The following is a 24,267-nucleotide window of genomic DNA, read 5'->3' as shown; positions in this document are numbered from 1 at the left end:
TGGTCCAACAGTGTATACAAAGGTAAACTGAAATGTATACGAAGCTAATCGGATGAAATCTGCAAAAGCGAAGCGTAATCTACCAAAAAGCGATTTAATAAAATGTACTAAAGCATGCAATAAAGCATACTGAAAACTGGTCTAATAAAAGATGCAAAGGTAGACTGTACATATAAAGCGTGCTGGAAACGGACCCGACGAAATGTGCAAATGTTTACAATAAAACATATTGAATACTGGCTCGATGAAATACACAAAAGTAAATTGCAACGTACTAAAAACCGAGCTCGTAAAATATACGAAAGTACACGATAAAACATATCGAAAAGTTGGTCTAATAAAATGAACTTTTCGGCTAACTTTTAATAATAGTCTTTGCTTATTATCTGATTTAAGAATCATGCGACATAAATATGATTTTATACCGCGTTCGCTACGCGAACAATTTTGCCTACAGCTTATTGTAGCATTTCAAAAGTATTAAACATTTGACTCGCAGGCCAACGACCGTGACTAATTTGCAGATTTATCTAAAATTAGATCGTCTGCTTCGTCGGGAGGGACTGGAACAAATATCGTAGCAGTACCATTGGTGCGTTTTATCTAATGTTTACAGCACATCGTCGCACAGATTATCGATTCGTAGGCGTTCAGTCAAATCCTTCGGAGAATCTTTTAAAATACGTTGAATCTTATAATGGGAGGAAGTGTCAAGGTGTCATCCAGTCTCCCAACGGGCCGTTTAATAAGAAATTTAATAAGATCCCGGCGCACGGTGACTGCGACTGTCGCCAAAGAGGATGAAATGCAACTACGCAGGCGAATAAGCGAACGGCGAAGTAAGTATCCACTTCGAAGAAATCTGTCCAACGGCCGAGGCGCTGACGAACGTTCTTGTTAAGCGTGATCGGCTGCAATATACGCGAGAAAATCGTAGAAAACGCGTTTCCCATAGCCGTGGCACGGCAATGAGTCCAATCGTGCGTAAAATTCTGAAAATCTCGTAATTCCTCTTTCCCGGGCGAGAAGTGGCTTGATTTATACATTAGATTCCGCCGGCTCTCGAAATTCTTCGACCAAGACGGAATAATTTTCAGGTGCGACGAGTTTCGAAGTCCACTTGGTCCTCGGTCGGAGAGTTTAAGCTGTTCGGAGGAGAAAAGTTTACGTTTCAAAGGACGCCCCGTCCATGGACAGCGTTCGCAGTCTTCGAGACCTGAAAACCCCAGAAACACGGTTTTCGAAAGTTTTCGCTGCGTCTCTGCTATCTCGTTTTTTTACTTAATTTTCCTCTACGTCGGCTTTACTTTGTCGTTGATAAAAAAATTCGCTGCGATGGGTTAGAATCATAGCGGTGCGACGTAAGTCAGATTTTCGAAAATGTTGACTTACGAGTCAACGTATAAAATACCAAAAATGCCTAAATTTTAAAATAAAAAAATATAAAAATAAAAAAGTTACCATAGTCGATTAGTTATTTATGTTTTGGTTAGGTGTCTAAGAGTACACTATACCTCTTTTTCCACCGGATAAAGTTACTACACAGGGTGTCCCAAAAATGTCTCGCAATCCGAAAGTGGCGAGCTACTCAGGCCATTTAAAGCAACTTTTTCCTTTACAAAAATGTTCTCCGAGGCACCGTTAACGAGTTATTAACGAAAAACAGTGACCAATGAGAGGCGAGGTCAGCCGGCGCGAGGCGACCGAGCCAATGCGCGAAACTGGGCTTCGTGCGCTGGTTGGCTGGGCCGCCTTGCGTCAGCCGTACTCTCGATTCTTAATAACTCGTTAACGGCGCCTCGGAGGACATTTTTATAAAGGAAGAAGCTGCTTCAAATGATCCGAGGAAACCGCCATTTCCGCCATTCCATTTGTAGATTAACTTCGCTCAAAATTATCTCGACAATAAATTCGACCAATAATCAATACGCATGTTGCTAAACGATAACACTCTTTGTTATTACGGTTCCGACTATGGTTCTGCGGTTCTAACTCACACAATCGTTTCTTGCACTGTTCAAGCCTAGTTCCTCGCGATAAAACAGAATAATTCTCGAGGAGTCTGGTCTCGTCGCACTTTCTCGGGGCAATAAAGCTATCGGTACAAGACGGTACTCTCGTCGACGGCCGTTCAGGTAGATTGAAGGGTAATTGAACTTGACTTCCCGGCTTGTCCATGTATCGAGGATGTCCTCGAGTCTCGAGGCAAAGTTCGCGCCACAAGTGTGCCATAAATCAGCGAACGCTTGATAGGGTGCGCCAGCCGTGAATTAACCCGTGCTACGCCACCCGGTACGCCACCCTCTTTGCCAGCACCGCGCGTGTCTTTCCATCGATGCAGAGATTTTTGAGGGCTGGGTCAGCCGGCCTCCGGCCAATATATTGCCGAATAAAAATACGATATCGGTCGCATCGAAATTCCCCGATACTTCGGAGTTTTGAAAAATTCAGATGAAAACAATTACCCTGCCCGGAAATAGGCAGCCCGGTCGATAAACTTTTCGTTATTTAAAGCGCCGTGCTCGCGATGAAACTGACGCCGGAAAATAATTAGAAGGGTATCGTTTTTTTGCAACAAAGAGCGACGGGGATTCGTTGTCGCGGTGTCGAATAAAATTTAATTCGTTAGCCTTTGTCTCTCTTCTCTCACCGAATAAAATTTCGCACGACTCTTCGATACTGAAATACGTAGCAAAAAGATTCACAGCTGCGCCCCGTTTACTTTCTCTGCGATATATCCTCGCAAAGAGCCTTATCAATGCGATTCGACGGTACCTCTATGTTCTTCGCAATGCTCGGTAACGTTTAACCCTTTGCACTCCGCTGTCCCCTCTCGTGGGACATCGTAATTCTAGCATATCACTCGGATGTCCCCTCTCGTGGGACATTAAAGTTTATTAGTGATTACGGGGAATTGAGTTATTTCGGCGCAACTTTTTGAGACATGCATGTTTCCCTGAAGTTTTCTCTTGAAATGGCACAAGAAATCGAAACAAAATATAGTAAAATTACTAAGATATATACAAGAAATGTCAGCGGGTTTTGACGAGAACGTGAAAGACGTGCTCAGGACGGTCCAAGCACTTCAAAAGCGCCATTTGAAAAGAGCGATAAGGCAAGTTTGTAGAAGAAAGGTCGGTATGCGAACATAGCACGCACTGTATAGTGAGATTTATAATCATAAAATCTGGAGGAGAAGATTTTCAAAGCTGAACTCAGTCTGGTTTGAAGCGTCGAGCGGTATAGATAGATCTAACGAGTGAGAAAATCGGAAAAGTGATTCTTCTCTTGGTAAATAAATTGTTTGGTAAAAGTTTTTTTGGTAAATATCATCTTGTGAGTTGGTAATAACAATTAGAAATTTTCAACCTATGTATTTATTCATATTTTTTATTAGAACAATGGCGAAACGTTCGAACACGAATGAGTCTCATGACACAAGTAGTAGCGAAGACGAGCTCCAGATAGACGTTTATACAGATATGTTAGAAAGACTAACTGTAGAAAGTTTTCTTCTACAGTTAGTCTATCGTTTTGATAGCAGTGACAGTGATATCGTCCAAGCAACAAGGCGACGAGAGAAAGAGTTCGCATAGATAGCGATTACAACAACAAAACAAAATTACAAAACAAACAATAACAAAATTATACGAAATAAAATATTGATTTTTTTGCAAATTTCTCGATTTCAGCCAATTCATATAAGTCCAATATCATTATAATATGTTAGTTAGTTCCAGAACCATACTAAATGATACGAGGGTCTGTAAATGCCCGTTTCTGCCGAAAAGTGGCGCTGAGTAGCTGGTAGCCAACGTCCAGAATGGTTCGGAGTGCTAAGGGTTGAGAATCGCCAGTAGACGTTTACCGCGGGTTTATCTTAATGCCATTCGAAACGAGCACAGCCTCGCCGCGAAGCTAATGTTTTCCTTTCTGTCTGGCATTCCGAAGTCGATTTAAGAGGGCGGGTGTTGCTCGTTCGGGGCGGAAGGGGCATTCGCGGAGAGCAGGTGGCCGTGTACACGAAAGTTTGCCGTGATCGCGACGAAAGCAATGTCCCGTGGCAACGTCTTCCTCCGCTCTTGGAAGAAATCGTAAACTGTAGGGGTGGTGGTTGAGGTACGACAGTCTGGAGAAAAGCCTCGATGGAGCACAAAAAGGGGGATCCTCCGGGGAAACTTTTCTTTCGCCCCCCCCCCCCCCGGGCATTAGAGGGCCGCCGCGTTTCTTTCTTAAGGTCGTTGAGTCTGTCGAGTTCAGGAAATAGGTCAAGCACTCTGCAGCCTAATGTCGCTTATCGTAAACTGTTAAACGGCGGCGTCGTCGTCGCGACGGAAATCGCACGCGAACACGAGCGCCCGGCGCGTCCAATTTATTAAGGAGTATTCTGGTTTTCGATTTTCAAAAGTCAAACTGTTCCCGCATTTTCTCGAAGCGCAACTATGCTCGTCCCACAATTCACGGCGGCGCTTTTTTACGCGGTAATTTGTAACGCTATTCGCGCGCTATTTTGTTCTTTTTTACACGTGATATCAATTTAGGCGATCTGAATTTACGCAGCCAGTAAAGTCTTGCAAAGCTCTTGAATCAGCCAAAAAATTGGCAAGCGTTGATCCGAAGAATCAACGAACTCTTTAACCCTAGAAAGATAACCATATGACAACGTACGTAAAAGATACGCTTCAGAGGCGCATGCTTTTCTAAGGCGTCAATTTTATACTAACAATGGATATTTATTTAAGTTAATCTAGTCATTTTAAAGGTTCGGCATTATTGTAAAAATAAAATGCATTTATATTATATTTTTTTATATTTTAAGTAATTTTAAACTTAAATCACTAGACCTCTATGAAAACGGTGCAGTCAGTTGTTTATTTCGCAGGCGCCTCTGCGACGTAGGTTATCTTTCTCGGGTTAATTTCGACAAAATTTCATGAAATGCTTCTGCGAATATCGGTGAATTTATGAAAATTTAGTGAAATAAAATATTGAGACGAAATAATCCGAAAAAATTTATATTAAATGATTAGATCTACTTCCGAAAAGATTCATTGTGTACTTTAAATACCCATAAATGTATCAGTCAAAACTTGATGCAAAAAGTTTAATAGGTCCTTCAAAAGGATGAATATCTCATTTAAGTCAGCCACGTGTTTCAGCTTTTTAAATTTTTCCGAGGGATCGATCGAGGTTTTAATATGAAACGGTATGGTTATATTTGTGAATCTATTACAATTGAGGAATAAAATTGTTTTAATGTGACAGTATGGAGATGATATTATTGTCTGTAACTGCGTTGTAGAAGGTACGATTTTTATTTCACAGCTCAGCGCAAGCTTTGAGATTTTAATCCAGGCGGGAGACAGATATCTGGTATTAAAATACACATCCAATTATAAAGGATCTTTTAATTCTACAATGGAAAGAGTTTCATGAAGTTTAAGAGGAAATCATTTATATTCACAACAGTTAGAGTATTTACCATTCAACGACAAAACATAATATCACTCTGCCGTTCAAATGGTTGTCTACAATAATTAAAATAGAAATTTTTCATGATTAATACTTATTAACAGTATTAAAATAGAAACTGTGTGTGTGTAATCTTAAATATTTTATAATATTATTATAATTTTATTATTATAATAATTGAGCACGTATTTTCATTCTATATATATAAATCTAAAATTATTTTATAATACATCGTCAAGCATAAAATTGTATTCCGATATGTTCTTTCGTATAAAATTATTATATGTATAATCTACCGTCCAGTGTAAATATTCTTTATAATATTCTCTGATGTAACGAATTAGTTTGTGCTGTACCTTTAAGTCTAGAATTATACTATAATGTATCTTCAAACATAAAATTATACAATAATGCACTTTTAAGTTTAAAATTACGTTATAATGTACTTTTAAATCTAAAGTTATACAATAATATATTTTCAAATCTAAAATTATACAATAATGTACTTTTAAGTCTAAAATTATATTACAATGTACTTTAAATTGTAAAATTATTGTACATAATACTTAAGTAAATATACTTAAAAGCGTAAGTGATAAATAGCGTAATATATATATATATATATATATATATATATATAATATAATATATATATATATATATATATATATAATATAATATATATATATATATATATATATATATATATATATATATAAGTAATAAAATAGCGTAAGTTTATAAATATATTGTGAAGCAATTCTTTTTACTTAAAAGCGCAATAATATATCATTTATAATATTTTAATGTATTATTGCGCTTTTAAGTAAAAAAAATTGCTTCACGATATATTTATAAACTTATATAAACTTATAATAAAAAAATAAACAAAAATAAATAAACTTTTAAGTAAAAAAAATTGCTTCACAATATATTTATAAACTTATATAATATATTATTGCGCTTTTAAGTAAAAAAAATTGCTTCACGATATACTTTGAACGCGAATTACACATACAGTATGTCTTAAATTCCAATCCAACGGTAACAATAAAAACCAAACGGTAACAAATGACCATATAACCACGATCAAAATAATCCTGAACCTTGGAATCTAATTTCTGTGGACGACGCGCGACGTCCCCACGATGTCCTCCGGAACCAAGAATCGAGCCACTCGTGAGTTGACCATTTGCCACTGCAACATTATCGAACGATCCTCCATAAGGACGCGAGAATCCGCGATAATCGCGACTCGGAAACCAGTCGACCGAAGAGAACACCGAATTCGCGGTTGCATTGGCGTGGACTCTCTACGGTGTAGAGGTAAGGGAGGGGAGATTGTTTCCGCAAAGTCAAGGAAGGCGACCGGAAGTTTGTCGCCCGCGGAACGACGTCGTCGCCACCACCGGCGATCGATAGACGGAAAGAAAAACGGCATTGAAATTGTTCGCGGGGTCACGGTATTCGCGAACTATCCGACGAACAACGATTAAACTCCGATAAATCGACGTCCGGCTGTGTGTACAACCGAATCAAAGCCGATCTCTGGCAACTTCTGCAACACCTTTTTTTGACGGTGACTTGATGGAAAAGTTCGGGAACCCGGCCATTGGATTTCATGGAAATGGTCGTACTCCGTTCATTCGGCGCGTAATTGCTCTAGATAAGTTTGAGGGACAGAGTCCGATTTATGATCTGTAAAATTTATATTAACGATGCTTGGGAGTAGCTTACGCGTTTATATATGATATATATATATATATATATATATATAATATAATAATAATAATATTATAATAATAATAATAATAATATAATAATATTATAATAATATTATAATAATAATAATAATAATATTATAATAATATTATAATAATAATAATAATATAATAATAATAATAATAATAATATATAATATATATATATATAATATTTGTGTTGTGGATTGTGCCGTTCAGTTTTTACGTGTACAGGGTGTCCTAAATGTTGCTCAAAATCGGGAAATGAGGGGTTCCCGATTCTCGATTGAAAACAGTGGATAAATCGAAATAATAATGAAACACACTATCGTTGAATCATTATTAAAATCGTTGCCGTTGAAATTTTTAAAGGAGAAATCAAACGTACGTCCGGCGACTGACTCGCGCAATCGACGCAACGAATTTTCATCAGGCTGCACGTTCCATTTCGTCGAAAGTAGCGTTTCAGTTCAATTGCGAATAACCAGAAACGATATCAACATTCCCGGTACCCTATCGAAATCCGTGGATTGTGAAATGTTTTTCTCGGGCCACGTGGAAGTAAATTAATCAGAGGTTCTCTGTATAAATAACAAGGTCGATAAATTCGTCGAATGGATCGCATCGTCCACGGCTATTCCGCGGCACGTTCAGGGGAAATTATTAATCGCGCTCTCGGCGGAAAATCGGACGTTTATTTGTTTTTTTTCGCTTACATCGATCACGACTCGGTTGTTTCGGGGTTTACCTCGGGAACGGCATGAAGAAATACGGTCGAACAATGGCGCCGCCGCAGAAGAGGAAGCCGAGAAACTCGACCGGGAAGGACCGTGTAATCGAGACACGATATACTAATCGACAGTATCGCAAACGGCCGGAGATTTCGCGTCGAGTGCAGACTAGCCAGTCCATCGCCGTGCCGGAATTAGTCTACAGGCTGCTGAACACCGATAAACATAACCAAGGTGCTACGTTTCTCCCTTACCTCGTATCCGATCGATCGAAACCAGGAAACTTTCAACCCTTTGCACTCGAAAGTCGGCGGTATCTTCGCGATTGAAAATTGTTCCTTTACGATATCTCTGCCAATGCAATCTCTTAAGCGAAATCATATTTGAATACAGATATGATTTCCGACACATAATTTTCTATTTTATTCGAAGCGTTGCCTTTCATTTCGCGAATAAATAAATAAGTTTCTGGTAAGCGATCCGAAGGAGCTCTCCTCCAAGTGCAAACGTTTAATTAATTGTTACAAGAGTTGCCTTCATGAAAAGATAAACTGTAAGATAGATTTTTTGACGGACAGAACCTGATTTATCGAATTTATTGTTAAGTTAGAAGGTATTAGCCGGTCCTATGAGATATCTTATTAATTATTCTCGTTGGAACAGTATGCCGAACGAGAATAAATGAGAACATGAATAATATACACAGTCCATTGTACGTGCTAAAGTGTAATGAATTATTCATTTATACGCGTTGAAAATTTTGGAAAGCTATTTTACAATTAATTTAACGGAGTTCATGCAAAAACAATAACCATAATGCTCATTATTTATTTCGTTTTTAACTGTGGCAATCTTTCAATCAGCCAGACAAATTCTATCCTCGCTCGAAATTGTAAAAATTCATGGTTTTATTGGGTCGGCAACTAAGTAATTGCCGATTTGTTCAATGAGATAAAAAATTTTTTTTCACTTGGAATGAAGTTTAATCCGTAATGTATTTTCCATCTTGTTCGATGACCTTTCGCCATCTCTCTGACAACTTGAAAATTCCACGCTCGTAGAAAGTCTGATCCTTTTCGGCCAAAAACTGAGTTAAGTGAGATTTTACAGCGTCATCATCGTTAAAAGTTTTACCACGAAGGGAGTTGTCCAGGGATCGAAACAAGTGGTAATCCGATGGCGCGAGATCAGGGCTATATGGTGGGTGTAACATCGATTCCCAACCAATATCCATCAATTTTTGCCGAGTGGACAAAGACGTGTGCGGCCTAGCATTGTCCTGCTGGAAAATGACACCTTTACGATCGACCAATTCTGGTCGCTTTTCCTTGACCGCTGCATTCAATTTGTCCAGTTGCTAACATTCACGGATAATAAAAAATAACATAATAATAATAATAATTTTATAATATATAACATTTACGGATATCATAAAAATGGGAGTGAGACACATCTATAACTGAAATCGGCAATTATGTAGTTGCAAACCCAATATATACGGTCGCGTAACTTGTACAGCTCAAGCATTCTCATTTTATCTTTACTACGCAGAAATTTTTCAGCGAACGAATTATTTATGAAGTTAAATACGATAAAATTAAGGAAGCTCCGATGAATCACGCGCGTACGTGTTTAGAAAATTCGCAAAATAGGAAGAAACGTTCGAGAACATGTTTCACCTTTAACCTTAAATGTAGAAAAACGGCGAGTTTCGCGCGGAGGTAAAGGGAAGCCGGTAATTGAGATTTTGATTGCCCCCGACAGGGATGATATCCAACCAGAGGGGAGTAAAGCCGTCGAAGGACAGGGCCCTGTACCGCGAGATAATACGGAAGTATCAAGATCTCGGTGAGCTATCGGACGACACCTCGTTCGTCCACGAAAGCTCGGTGTCCGCGAGCGGGACCGAGTACACAAAATCGGGAGCAACGTCCATGGAGAACATGTCGAGGGTGATGGAGGTCGGAAATAGCTCCTGGGCATCCGGCTCCGGGAACAGCAGCGTATCGAATATCTCCATAGAGCCGATCACTTTTTCGAACTCGATCGATAACACGAGGGCGTTGCTCAAAAAGAAGTCCCTCGTGCAGATCATCAACAACTACATCAAGGCTGGCATCGAAGAAGGTACACTGTCAACCACCGACAAACTGCTTCGCCACAAGCAAGCTTCTTCGCTGCAAGCTTCTTTGCCGTCTTTAAAATGCTAAATTGGTAGCGAAACTGCTGCAAAATCGTAAGACGATTTTTCTGAAATTAATACTTGGAAATTGAATCTTTTCGATTACCCTGAGTGCCATCTTAGGTTTAAATTGTACAGGTTGACATTGTTAGACATTGTTATCAATGTATTGGCAAAAGGAAACCAAGGAAGACTTTTCATCGTTCTCTTAACGATCTCCATCTTTATTTTTAAATTCCGTTAGGAAAAATCAACATTAATCATTTTTCTCTTAAATGCCCGACGCACTTTACAAGAAATTCGCTCTTACGTTAATCTAATAACGATAACGATATAAATGGTTTAATAAGTTGTGAACTGTCCGAACAATTCTATATTATCTCGCTTATACATACACAATTCTATACATATACAATTTGGGACACCCTGTAGAATAAGATAAACGGTGCTACAGCCGACAATTTAGTATCTCCTAGCAGAAGCTTCACTACCAAGAGACACCAACTGAGATCATAGACTAAAGTCAACGTTGCATCTTAGGCAAAAGGTACGCAAAGAGGTACATACGCAAGGCGCTCTCGTTCGGCGTGAAATCCGGATACTTGATCCCGACGGATCCTCAGGGCCAGATAATCCGCGTGGCACCGACGTTGGTCGAGTCGAGAAGAAGCGATCCAGAGTCACGTAGAAGACGGCGGAGGGCCAGACAAGGCCAAGAGGATTTGCCGTTCGTCGAACACAAGGAACAGCGACGTCGGCCAACCCCGCCCTTGACCACCAAAAGGAAACCGCGTCGCGACACGTCCTTGGAACGGATGGTGCCTCGAAAACGCATGAAGTCCTCTGCGGCGAAGAAACCGTCTCCGCACTATCAATCGAATTACGCGAGCTCGAGAAAGAAGAACGCGCTGCTTGCTCCCCGCGACTTGCATGGGAACAACAAGAAGTTCGTGCACTGTTCGATCCTCTAGCATCCGATAAACCATATTATTTAATGCTTTTTTTTGTATCGAATTTGTCCTTTGTTCTTATCGCATTTGTTTTGTGGCCAGTCTCGTCGAATGTGTTTCATTGTCGAATGTATTTCATGTTCGTTATTACCAAATTTATTTTGTGTTCAATTTTTTATAATGTTCGTTCATATTCAATTTTTATACTGCTTCATTTTTTAACGAATTTTTAAAATATTCGTTCCAATCGGATTTTTTCCACATTCGTGCTCGTCGGATTTGTTGGATGTTCGTTCTCATGAAATGTATTTCAAGACCGTTCTGATCGACCTCTTGCTCAATATTCTCTCTTATTGAATTTCTCCAACGTTCTCCTCAATTATTGAATTTCTTTTGTGCTCGTTCTAATCGAGCTTGCGGCCAATTACAATAATAACTCTAGCGATAGATGATTCCTTGGACGTTTCCTCCGAAAACAATGCTTTCACGTTGTCGCGTTCATTCTCATCCAATTGAGATTGTGTTTCCAGAAGAAACACAGCAATTCTTCCCTAATCCGCGCTCAGATTGCGCACAAAAAATGGACAATTTGGGAAGAGGAGATACGATTATTCGAGGCTCGCGTCTAGTTTTTACAGTTGTCGACAATCGGTCATTATAAATCGTATCTCCGCTATCCAAGTTGTCCATGTTCGTGCGCAATCTGAGCGCGAATTAGGGAGAAATTATTGTACATGCTCGTCCAATCTCGGTTACACGTAAACGACGCGACCAATTTCGATTTTGTTCGGGACGAAAACGAACTCGTAGAAATACAAATAAAATGTCAACTGTATAATAAATTTCCCGTATCGTAAGTTACCGGATGGATTTCAGGGAGCATGCGCCGCAGCGTAAATCCGCTGGCAAAAGAGCCGAGCAGAGAAGCAGAAGAAAGCGAGCTACCGGGTACAAAGACGAGGCAGTGGAACAACGGCAAGCTCGCCGAACTTCGGGCACCAAATCCCCGTACGCGGCCAAAGTAGCGAAGGATGATTATTCGAAGAGTCAAGAGGATTTAACGGACGAGGACGATAACAGTACGAAGTCCAGCGATAACGATGCGAATCAGGCGACCGTGACCGAACGACGGAAGTCGGGATCCAGCGAAGGGTGCGATCACGAGGATGGCAATGAAAATCCCGCGAGTCCGACGCGGGAAGTTGTCGAACAGATGGAATTGCCGAACAACGACGAGAAAGAGAAAATTCCGGTCGAGGATGTACACTAGTGGCTTCATTTTGTTACTGCACACTTTACTCTCGTTTCGATACGTTATATCATTTTGTACATTTTGAGAAATTTTGTAACTTCGATTGTATAGCGGGACTGGAGGAGTGGAAGGAAATAAAGGAGATTTTTTTAGACCCTTGGAATTTAGAACGGTGTCTGTTTCGGTGGATTGGTTATCGAACGAATTGCGAACCTTTGTGTATACATCGATTTTTCCGAATACAGGGTGTCCCAAAAATGTCTCGCAATCCGGAAATGGCGGGTTCCTCGGATCATTTGAAGCAGCTTCTTCCTTTACAAAAATTTTCTCCGAGGCACCGTTAACGAGTTATTAACGAAAAACAGTGACCAATAAGAATCGAGTACGGCTGACGCGAGGCGGCCCAGCCAACCAGCGAACGAAGCCCAGTTCCGCTCATTGGCTCGGTCGCCTCGCGCCAGCCGAGCTCGCCTCTCATTGGTCACTGTTTTTTGTTAATAACTCGTTAACGGTGCCTCGGAGAAAATTTTTCTAAAGGAAAAAGTTGCTTTAAATGGCCTGAGTAGCTCGCCACTTTCGGATTGCGAGACTTTTTTGGGACACCCTGTATATACAGTATCAGACTCTGTACAGTACACATCAGACTTTGCCGTCCAGAGAAATAGCCTCGCGCAGAATTCAGCTGTACCTAAAAGGTTAATGGTGCCTGGGAGAAAATTTTTGTGAAGGAAAAAGTTGCTTCAAATGACCCGAGGAACCCGCTACTTTCGGATTGCGCGACACTTTTGGGACACACTGTATAAAGAACGGGAGCTGGTTGCATTGCAAGGGAGATGAAAATTGTAACAAACTTTTTGGAACATTCATGCGTTGTTTCGCAAGGTTAAAGATGTCGGATGACAGATTATCAGTTTGTGCAGAAATTGTAATTAAATAGCAAGCAATAAATACAAGAAAATAAATACTTATCGGTTCATTATATTAACCGCTTCGGGTGAAATTTTAAGGAAGAAAAATATCCAGTTGCTGAAAATATAAATATTTACCGTGGACGAATGAAAATGTTCAAGAACTGATGTTAATATTTCAGTCCGACGATTAAATGAAATTGAATCCGTCGCGCAGCTTCTTTTTCGGTTCATAACAATTGGAACGTTTACCAAAAAGTTTACGTTCGATTGATCGAAGAATAAATCGATCCGAGGCAAATGGAAACGAGAAATGTTGTCAGTACCTACTCTACCTGCATGACCCGCGCAAAAGAAAAATGAACAACTAATTCGTGAATTTGTTGTTTTCAGAAACAGAGGAAGGAGGGAAGACTCGAACAGATCGGCAGCAGCCGATCGTGTTCCTCTAAATCAAGTTTCTAAAAATTCTAAAATTCGAAGTGACAAATTATCGTCGAAGACGTTGAAATAAAAAGAAAATTTCGAAAGCAGCAGATAAACAAAATGACCGGAATAAAGAGGCATTCCGACAGGCGGAGCATACGCAAGAAAAGTAAGTGACTCGAAAAAAAATAGTTCAATCCACGTTTTATAATAATCGTGAGAAGCATGGTGTCGAATATAATTGCTCCAGCACGAGTAATATAAAAAAGTAGCAAAAATATATTTATTCAAATATTTATTTATTCCGAAATTTCTCATTATAATCCGAATAATCGTAAATGCCGAATAAATCGTCCGAATGTTTTATACAGATGCTAACAATTTTTATAACTTGAATAACTACGAATTAACAATTTATTGAAAAATTGAATTCACTCTGATGCGCGAAACGGGAGTCCAAAATCGCTATACATAACCTTCTCGATTATCCGGCAGAAGCAACGGAACAAAATATTTGTTCCACGTTGTTGCTAAAAACGCGATTAAACATTCTAATTGGAATTGGATCGGCGCCGATCGTTTCTGTCAAAATGACCGGTTTCACACATTCCCGACGGGTCTCCGTGAATCTAGCGTTAAAATCATCCGAAAGAATCTCGAGAGAAAAGACGGGAACGCCGTGAAACTTCATGCTATCTGAAAAGTAATTAAATTCCAGATGGCGGATCGGACGACAGGATTAAAAAGCTTTTAATTAAATACTAACGAAACGATATAGCCAGTTCAATCTCCCTGAAATGCGCTGGATGCAGTTAATTCAATCGTCTACGACGCTTCCGTAATTGGGCTGAATGTTTCCCCGTTTCAGCGACGGACTCGATTACGGATCGTTATTTACCGACTTTTTAGCTGTCTGCGAATTCGACAAATCCTCCAGTTTCTCGCATCGTTATCCTCTTTCTTACTGTACTTAGCTATTCCTCGTTTTTCCAGTCTCTTATTCCACCCTCTTTCCCGTCTTCTTTTTCGTCCGAGTCCATTGCCAAGGTTCATCCGACAATTACTTTCACACGTTTCCATCTGCGGAGTTCTGATTGTACTCCCTTTGGCGATCGGTGACGAAAATTTCTTTTTGCTTTATATCTAACGTAAACTGAACTCACATTTATTTTGCAACATGGATTTTTTTAATTTTATTCATTTTCGTCGGCCGTATATTTTTTGTATTGAATTCGACACGAGTCAACTGAATTTATTGTGATCGGTATGGTGTAGAGGTTTTTTTTCAACTGGAATTGTAATTATTTATTTCCCAAATAGAAACAATTTGTTCACTGTGATCTACAGTATCCTTTTTGCTTTCATTATATTTATTTTAATATTATTTATTAAATATATTATATTTATTTTATACATTATTTGAAATTGAAAAATACATTGAATCGAACATTAGACATTTTGCCAATTCACAGGGCTTCTTCGTTATGAATTACAATTTCTTTGACACAGTTCATGATAAATACTTTCCAAAAATTTTCAAATAATTTCGAAGCTGCGAGAATCGACTAATTACATATTAGTTGCGAAATTACATTTTTCAACAATTCATTTTAAATCGAAGACACACAGAAATTTGGTGTAATTCAGTATCTAAAGAGAAAGGGAAGATTACCTTCCAATTATAACGGACGCTTGAGAATTAAAAGTATAAAACTTATTTAATATTTTCATCGAACACATATAATTCGAACCATGAGTTTCGTGAACCCGAAATACCATCGATATTCGTTCGATCTTGAACGTACAACTTTTGTTCAACATTTTCAAACAATTCATTTCACAACGAAGGCACAACGAAATTTGGTATAATTCAGTGTCTAAAGAAAAAGGGAGGATTACCTTCAAATTATAACGAACGCTTGAGAATTAAAAGTATAAAACTTATTTAATATTTTCATCGAACGCATAATTCGAACAATGAGTTTCGTGAACCCGAAATACCATCGATATTCGTTCGATCTTGAACGTACAACTTTTGTCCAACATTTTCAAACAATTCATTTCACAACGAAGGCACAACGAAATTTGGTATAATTCAGTGTCTAAAGAAAAAGGGAGGATTACCTTCCAATTATAAAAAACGCTTGAGAATTAAAAGTATAAAACTTATTTAATATTTTCATCGAACGCATAATTCGAACAATGAGTTTCGCGAACCCGAAATATCATCGATATTCGTTCGATCTTGAACGTACAACTTTTGTTCAACATTTTCAAACAATTCATTTCACAACGAAGGCACAACGAAATTTGGTGTAATTCAGTATCTAAAGAAAAAGGGAGGATTATCTTCCAATTATAAAAAACGCTTGAGAATTAAAAGTATAAAACTTATTTAATATTTTCATCGAACGCATAATTCGAACAATGAGTTTCGTGAACCCGAAATACCATCGATATTCGTTCGATCTTGAACGTACAACTTTTGTCCAACATTTTCAAACAATTCATTTCACAACGAAGGCACAACGAAATTTGGTATAATTCAGTGTCTAAAGAAAAAGGGAGGATTACCTTCCAATTATAAAAAAACGCTTGAGAATTAAAAATATAAAACTTATTTAATATTTTCATCGAACGCATAATTCGAACAATGAGTTTCGCGAACCCGAAATACCATCGATATTCGTTCGATCTTGAACGTACAACTTTTGTTCAACATTTTCAAATAATTCATTTCACAACGAAGGCACAACGAAATTTGGTATAATTCAGTGTCTAAAGAAAAAGGGAGGATTACCTTCCAATTATAACGGACGCTTGAGAATTAAAAGTATAAAACTTATTTAATATTTTCATCGAACGCATAATTCGAACAATGAGTTTCGTGAACCCGAAATACCATCGATATTCGTTCGATCTTGAACGTACAACTTTTGTCCAACATTTTCAAACAATTCATTTCACAACGAAGGCACAACGAAATTTGGTATAATTCAGTGTCTAAAGAAAAAGGGAGGATTACCTTCCAATTATAAAAAACGCTTGAGAATTAAAAGTATAAAACTTATTTAATATTTTCATCGAACGCATAATTCGAACAATGAGTTTCGCGAACCCGAAATATCATCGATATTCGTTCGATCTTGAACGTACAACTTTTGTTCAACATTTTCAAACAATTCATTTCACAACGAAGGCACAACGAAATTTGGTGTAATTCAGTATCTAAAGAAAAAGGAAGGATTATCTTCCAATTATAAAAAACGCTTGAGAATTAAAAGTATAAAACTTATTTAATATTTTCATCGAACGCATAATTCGAACAATGAGTTTCGTGAACCCGAAATACCATCGATATTCGTTCGATCTTGAACGTACAACTTTTGTCCAACATTTTCAAACAATTCATTTCACAACGAAGGCACAACGAAATTTGGTATAATTCAGTGTCTAAAGAAAAAGGGAGGATTACCTTCCAATTATAAAAAAACGCTTGAGAATTAAAAATATAAAACTTATTTAATATTTTCATCGAACGCATAATTCGAACAATGAGTTTCGCGAACCCGAAATACCATCGATATTCGTTCGATCTTGAACGTACAACTTTTGTTCAACATTTTCAAATAATTCATTTCACAACGAAGGCACAACGAAATTTGGTATAATTCAGTGTCTAAAGAAAAAGGGAGGATTACCTTCCAATTATAACGGACGCTTGAGAATTAAAAGTATAAAACTTATTTAATATTTTCATCGAACGCATAATTCGAACAATGAGTTTCGTGAACCCGAAATACCATCGATATTCGTTCGATCTTGAACGTACAACTTTTGTTCAACATTTTCAAACAATTCATTTCACAACGAAGGCACAACGAAATTTGGTATAATTCAGTATCTAAAGAAAAAGGGAGGATTATCTTCCAATTATAAAAAACGCTTGAGAATTAAAAGTATAAAACTTATTTAATATTTTCATCGAACGCATAATTCGAACAATGAGTTTTGTGAACCCGAAATACCATCGATATTCGTTCGATCTTGAACGTACAACTTTTGTTCAACATTTTCATTGAAAAGCTCGCATTAAAAAGCCCACGACCCTGATCACCCGGCCCATTGAAAATTTCCTTAAAAAAAATGTCAATCGTCTCGAGTCAGTGGACAACGCTTCCACTGGCCTTGCCACGAAACTTCGGAAGTAAAGGTTAGGAGGACCGCGCGTAAATGTCTCTCGCAAGTGTATACACGCGGGGTCACGGGTGCTTTGACGTAGACGGCCGAGGAACCGTAATGTTACAGAGGTCGTTCTGCTCGGTGACGCAAAAATGATTGTGTTACAGAAGGGCGGAGCCGTAAGCCAAACATCGCCATGCTCGTTTACCAGTACCTCAGGCTAGGCCCCCAGACGGCCGAGTCCGAGCCTAACAGCGTTTGGTCCCAATCACCTAAGCATCGCAAAGTAGTACGGAATTCCTTGCACCCCCGAGTCACCAACGCCAATAACACGGTCAACCAGCAGAGAAAAACGTGCAAGAATTGCGGAGCGCTGCGCACTGCCGAACAGGAAAAGTTTCCAAAAGAGAGGAATTACGATTTCGAAGGTCGGTGCTACGATAGATACAGAAAAGGGACGCATTGCGACCGGAACTTTTCATGAAAATTTGCAGCGAAATACTGAAATTGAAAGACCACTTTCTTTGCGCAGGCTTTCGGCGAATGAATAATAAACAATATAATGTCTGCGAAATTTTCTAGTCCGATAAATTGTCTCTGTTATTCCCCACTTTTTCTTTTATAGCCTCGTCAAAAGTTTGTCCTAGCCTTTGATTTACACGCTTTAAAAAGATTTCTAAGCGAAAAGTATTGGAACAGATTTTAAAACGCAAAAGCTTTTTTCAAACTGGTCTAAACGACTCGATTTTTATATGTTAAACGAGTTAGTTTACTGTACAATAACTAAAATACCTTTTTTTAAAAAAAATTTTTGTTACTTGTAACGACAAAAAGGAATGTATTACTTTTGTTGTATCCAGTTTTAAGACAGTTATCGCATTTTAGAAGGTGTCCGAATATTTTTTGCCAGGCTGTTATTTCTGGTTCCAAGTTGTTTTATTATCTAAATTTGAACGTCCTCTCAAAAAATATTCGATTAGACGCTGTATTTCGCATTAGCGAAACAAATTGTATTTTAATTCATAAGATTATTTTTAGCTGTTCAATGTTTATTCATTTGATAATGATACTGTCGAGCATCTACTCGGTTTACACCTGTACGAGTTACAAACAATCGAAGATAGCAAAAGATGCAATTTTTCAAAACTCTCGACTAATCATTGTGGGAAATCTGGGGATTTTTACATAGTTAAATGTCGGCAGCTGGTCTCCGCGTCAATCGATTGTTCTCCACAGGCTCGTATAAACAATTTGAAACCGATTTCTTTTCTTGCATATTCCAAGCGATCAGAATTTTCGCAAAATTTCAATTTAGAAAATAGAAACAGAAACGAAGAAACGCTGACGCTTGTTTGGAGAACTGATCGGAAACTTTATACCAAAAAATTTATACGACACTTCTCTCGCTTTCCAGCAGCAAACGAGACGAAGAAGTACATCCAGAAGGCCCTCAGCTTCGGCATAGAGGCCAATTATCTAATTCCAGTGGACGATAGCGGCAGGATTGTTCGTGTTTCGTCGGATCTTGTGCACGACGGCACTTATTTAAGGGATACCGGGACCTTCGAAGATACAGTTTCACAAGATAAGGAGGGAAGCCCTCAACGGTCTCCGATTAAATGGGCAGACGACGATGTGCAAGATGCTAGAAGACAAAGATCGCGAAGGAAGCGACGACGATCTCGGTCCAGAAGGCGGAGATCTCGTAGACGCAAACGTGGTAGAAGACGCAGCAGGTATCGTTAAATTAATCAGTAAATCGAATCGTTGGAAGATTATTAGGTTGTTCGAAATGTGATTTCTTTCTTCGTCTGCGTACCGATGTCATTAATTTCCAGTAAATTCTCCCTAATTTTCCTGCAGCTTGCAAACAAAAATGGACAATTTGGACGGAATTTCAAATTTGTTTAAAATGTTCTTCAAAAAAATGCCATCTGTCCATCATGCAAGGATCGCTCAAAGTTTAGAATGATTATCAAATCTAGTTAACCTTGTTTTCACAAAATAATTATTCTAATATAGAAAATATTATAGAAATAAAATCTATATATAATATAATATTATAGATATTATAGAAATAAAATCTATATATAATATAATATTATAGATATTATAGAAATAAAATCTATATATAATATAATATTATAGATATTATAGAAATAAAATCTATATATAATATAATATTATAGATATTATAGAAATTACTATAACTATAATATTATAGAAATAAAATCTATATATAATATAATATTATAGATATTATAGAAATTACTATAACTATAATATTATAGAAATAAAATCTATATAGAAAATATAGATCTTCGTTCGGACTCCTATTTCGGTATAATGTTTTCTAAACATCAGAACGAGGTGAAACTTTCTTTTACCGAAGAAAAATGTACGAAGGTCCGCAATTTTTGCATAAAGTATTCGACCAACGCTCCACACCAAATTCGTCTCGACCATGATAGAGAAATATGTTTAAAAATGAAGATTCCGCACTTCATAAATTCTGTTGCAACGCGACTAAAAATACAACCAGGCATGATGCAACTAGTGTGCACTGCAACAAGTCGTTGACATAACAGAATCATTTAAACACTCGATGCGGGTGGTTTGCGATAAGATTTGACACTCGCATGCAGCCTAAGGCGACATGCAAAAATGAAAGCAGTTTTTTATTAAAGAAATTCTTGTGCAATAACAACATGCTAAGTAATTTTGAGTTTTAGCAGATATCGATAATGATCTCGTAAGATCTGATCTTTTCGTCTAGCCTAATGCGAGGTCCAAACATTGAAGCAATTCTCCATGAAATTTCCGAAATGGTTTTGCGGTCAAATAGCACCAACAAGTAATTTTGAGTTGTATAAAGTCCCGATAAAAATGTCACGAAGTCTGACATATGACTTTCCTATAACGTGAACCAAAATGCAAATGCGGAAGCAACTGTCCATGAAATCTCTCATTTCCAAGATCGCTTTGCGGTATAATTTAATACATCAACAATTAATTTCAAATTTTACACGATTACCGGTTAAGATCTCGTAAGATACGATCTTTTCCTCCGGACTAAAGCGACATCCAAACATTAAAGCAATTCTCCATGAAATTTCCGAAATGGTTTTGCGGTCAAATAGCACCAACAAGTAATTTTGAGTTGTATAAAGTCCCGATAAAAATGTCACGAAGTCTGACATATGACTTTCGTATAACGTGAACCAAAATGCAAATGCGAAAGCAACTGTCCATGAAATCTCTCATTTCCGAGATCGCTTTGCGGTATAATTTATTACATCAACAATTAATTTCAAATTTTACACGATTACCGGTTAAGATCTCGTAAGATACGATCTTTTCCTCCGGACTAAAGCGACATCCAAACATTAAAGCAATTCTCCATGAAATTTCCGAAATGGTTTTGCGGTCAAATAGCACCAACAAGTAATTTTGAGTTGTATAAAGTCCCGATAAAAATGTTACGAAGTCTAATTGTTTCCTATAGCGTGAACCAAAATACAAATATGAGAGCAATTGTCCATGAAATCTCTCATTTCCGAGATCGCTTTGCAGTATAATTTATTACATCAACAATTAATTTCAAATTTAACACGATTACCGGTTAAGATCTCGTAAGATACGATCTTTTCCCCCGGACTAAAGCGACACGCGAACATTAAAGCAATTTTCCATGAAATTCTCTACACGGCTCTTACGTCGTAAGATCTGATTTTTTCCGTGCTGCCCGAAGCGACATGCAAAACGTTAGAGCAATTTTCCGTGGCGGTAAAATCTCGCGTAGCACCGACAAGTGATCTTGAATTGTATACAGTCTCGGTAACGATCTAAACGACTGAGATCCGCAACGAGCACCGTAAAATGAGAACGACGCGCGGCTCGGCTTCATTTCGGCTTCGAACGATGATCGGCGAATTACCGATTCACCGTGCCGGAATTTTCGTTCCACTTTCGCGAACGATAATCGTCGCGATAAACAGTTTACGACCGATGCGTCCCGTTTTGAAACTTCAGGTCCGACAACGCGGACTACGAGGTCGTCGAGGAGGACGATTACAAGTTCGATAACCAGCCGGAGAGAAAGAGCAGCTCGGAGACCGCGGGCAAAGAAAAAAGGAATGATCGATCGCACGAATCGGACGGCGAGAAAACAATCGTGCAGAGGGAGGAGGAGGGCTCGGATTTGTCGTTGGACGACGACGAGACCGACGAGGACGAGAAGAAGGCGGACGATGCGGATAAATCGTGATCATGGGCCGATAATCGCGCCGCGGAACTTTGTGCCGACTTCAAACATACTTTCGGCGAATTGAGCAGAGGGTCTGCCAACGCCTCGGCTGTAATATAAAGCAACGTCGAATCGGTGATGAAAATTTCGGACAGATTCTACTAAACGTGGACGTCGTTTTTGCTTCTTTTACACCTGCCTATCAAAGATCGAACTTATAGGACAACATTTCGAAAACGCGATGGAGTCGCGCCGAATTGCAACTGAATTTTTGGCAATTTCTATAAATCTAGACCAATCTGGAACGTAAAATAGCGATTATTAACCTCTTGACATACCAATTTCTTCGCAGTTACTGCGATTAGAAATTTTTCGATTACCAAAATTTCATAGAAGAGAAAGAAAATTGATGCTTATTGTGTGCCTAAATTTACTTGAATGCTTAAATATTGATGATAAGAGATTAGAATTTTATTCAAATTTTAATGGACAGAATAACATATATACTCAATAAGTTATTAGAAATTTTCATGACGAGTCGGACTCGTCAAAGTACGTCAAGGGGTTAATGACGTTTGATTTAATGACTGCAAAGGGTTGAACTCTGCCTACAATCTGTCCGACGACAATACACGATTAAATTTGCCGACGAGACATAAATTTCCGCAGTGCGATCGTTTACATTAATTTTCGACAACGTTTTCCATCGATGCTGACGCATTGTATGCGGGACACGTATTAATACGTTTTTCGTGTATCGTTTGTTAAAGAGCGTATTTCTGTCATAATAATGTCTTTTGATTGGAAGATATTGGAGGAACTTGGAGCCGATGAGCATTCATAGGATATTGATAATAGAACGACTTTCCGAAACAGTTCTAGTGACATCGTCGAAACAATGGCCCGCGTGCAACGTGTCCGATGCGAACTTGGCAAGAAAGAAAGATGAAATGCGTGTAATTATATGCTTAATTTACGTGAATATCGTTTTGCTGTGATCGTGGATCAATTTTACGTGCGCACCGTTCGACAGAGACTGTCCGCGCAATAAAACCGTAACAGTACGCTATGATTTCGTTTTTCTTTTCATCCTCAGTTTCGTCGATCGAGCACGCCTTCGGCGGCCGTGGTATAATTAGAAACAGTAATTAAATTATAATTAGATGTTTCTCCGGACGCTGGGCGAGTACCCCGTTGGCTTTATATGGAAGGGTTTCCACCTCGAGTAACCACCTCTTGAAATAAATAGACCAGCGATATTTCGAGTCGCGATGAAGTGGGAATTCTCGCGGTAAGTAATCCTCTGTCGCGAAATAATATTTGGAACGTCGGCGGAGTTTCAAAATTTAGCAGCTGGACCGTTCGAAAAAAAAGTCAACCATGTTTTCCAGCTTTTCCTAAAATAAGCTGGATTTGCAGGATTTGTTTGGAGGACGTCGGGTGCTTTAACGCGTTGACCGTCACTGACCCGCCCTGACCGTTCAATGGTCAAGGTGTACGATATTAATCAGTTCTACAATTTTTTCATATTTTCCGGATTTCGGAAGATTTAATACATCGGCGTACAAATTCAGTTTTTAATCCGTGCTAATTATTCTCTCGCACAGTGTTAACGAAGACCGCGATATTATAATTTTTTTAATTTATTAATATATATATATTAATATCTATATTCAATTAAATATTTTATTAATTGAGCGATATTATAATTATTATTATTACTATTATCATTTATTGTAGACAGGTGATAAAACACATCAGTCTCAACGAAGGTACAAATTTAGTAATGTGAAGATAGCAGAGGAAGGAAAAAAAGAAAAAAAGTAAATACAGAAAGAAGGATAGACAGAATAATAATAATAATATATTAAAATGGAAAAATAGGAAAGAAAAAATACGTAAAAATAGAAAAAAGGAAGAAATAGAAAAGAAGTTATTATAGAAGCATACTGAGGACTCTCTCGAGTAGAATAGCCGGTCTACGAACACGAATCGCAAACTTTCTCGCACCGTTTCAGATCCAAACGTGCATTGGACAGTGTTACTGAACCAATTTGATCCCGTCCTAGACGGGATACGATTTATCTTTTGTATTAGCGTGATATCGACAGGTTGTAAATCATGTCGATTCGTGTATGCATGCAAATTTCGTGGACAGCTATCAAGTTGCATAGAG

At 38.3% G+C, this 24,267-nt stretch overlaps 2 protein-coding genes across 3 annotated transcripts; both read left to right on the top strand.

Moving 5' to 3' along the window:
* The first annotated feature begins 7,705 nt into the window (after positions 1-7,705).
* LOC117228113 (uncharacterized) lies at positions 7,706-12,492 on the top strand. Its single transcript, XM_033483798.2, has 4 exons — positions 7,706-8,179; positions 9,710-10,072; positions 10,668-11,073; positions 11,954-12,492. The coding sequence occupies exons 1-4, from the start codon at positions 7,975-7,977 to the stop codon at positions 12,345-12,347; spliced, it is 1,368 nt and encodes a 455-aa protein (XP_033339689.2). The 5' UTR covers positions 7,706-7,974; the 3' UTR covers positions 12,348-12,492.
* Positions 12,493-13,616: 1,124 nt separating this feature from the next.
* LOC117228109 (uncharacterized) lies at positions 13,617-23,163 on the top strand. Of its 2 annotated transcripts, none has more exons than XM_033483792.2 (4): positions 13,617-13,832; positions 18,013-18,273; positions 19,263-19,581; positions 21,878-23,163. In XM_033483792.2, exons 1-4 carry the CDS (start codon positions 13,784-13,786, stop codon positions 22,110-22,112), a joined length of 864 nt encoding a protein of 287 aa, XP_033339683.2. In that variant the 5' UTR covers positions 13,617-13,783; the 3' UTR covers positions 22,113-23,163. The 2 variants fall into 2 exon arrangements, with proteins under 2 accessions (XP_033339683.2, XP_033339682.2); XM_033483791.2 differs by having other exon boundaries at positions 19,260-19,581.
* Positions 23,164-24,267: the final 1,104 nt, after the last annotated feature.

The sequence above is a fragment of the Megalopta genalis genome, chromosome 6 (assembly GCF_051020955.1).
Source record: "Megalopta genalis isolate 19385.01 chromosome 6, iyMegGena1_principal, whole genome shotgun sequence".
Taxonomy (NCBI): domain Eukaryota; kingdom Metazoa; phylum Arthropoda; class Insecta; order Hymenoptera; family Halictidae; genus Megalopta; species Megalopta genalis.
Note: the sequence above shows the minus strand (reverse complement) of the source record. Positions and strands in the feature narration are given on the sequence as shown.

What these genes read in the sequence shown, in the direction of transcription:
- LOC117228113 (XM_033483798.2), top strand. Translation starts at nt 7,975, where the DNA reads ATGAAGAAATACGGTCGAACAATGGCGCCGCCGCAGAAGAGGAAGCCG. An exon ending in CACCGATAAACATAACCAAG is followed by an intron (nt 8,180 to 9,709) that starts GTGCTACGTTTC and finishes TGCCCCCGACAG; the next exon opens with GGATGATATCCAACCAGAGG. An exon ending in CAAGGCTGGCATCGAAGAAG is followed by an intron (nt 10,073 to 10,667) that starts GTACACTGTCAA and finishes GTTGCATCTTAG; the next exon opens with GCAAAAGGTACGCAAAGAGG.
- LOC117228109 (XM_033483791.2), top strand. Translation starts at nt 13,784, where the DNA reads ATGACCGGAATAAAGAGGCATTCCGACAGGCGGAGCATACGCAAGAAA. An exon ending in GCGGAGCATACGCAAGAAAA is followed by an intron (nt 13,833 to 18,012) that starts GTAAGTGACTCG and finishes ATTGTGTTACAG; the next exon opens with AAGGGCGGAGCCGTAAGCCA. An exon ending in CGTGGTAGAAGACGCAGCAG is followed by an intron (nt 19,582 to 21,877) that starts GTATCGTTAAAT and finishes TTGAAACTTCAG; the next exon opens with GTCCGACAACGCGGACTACG.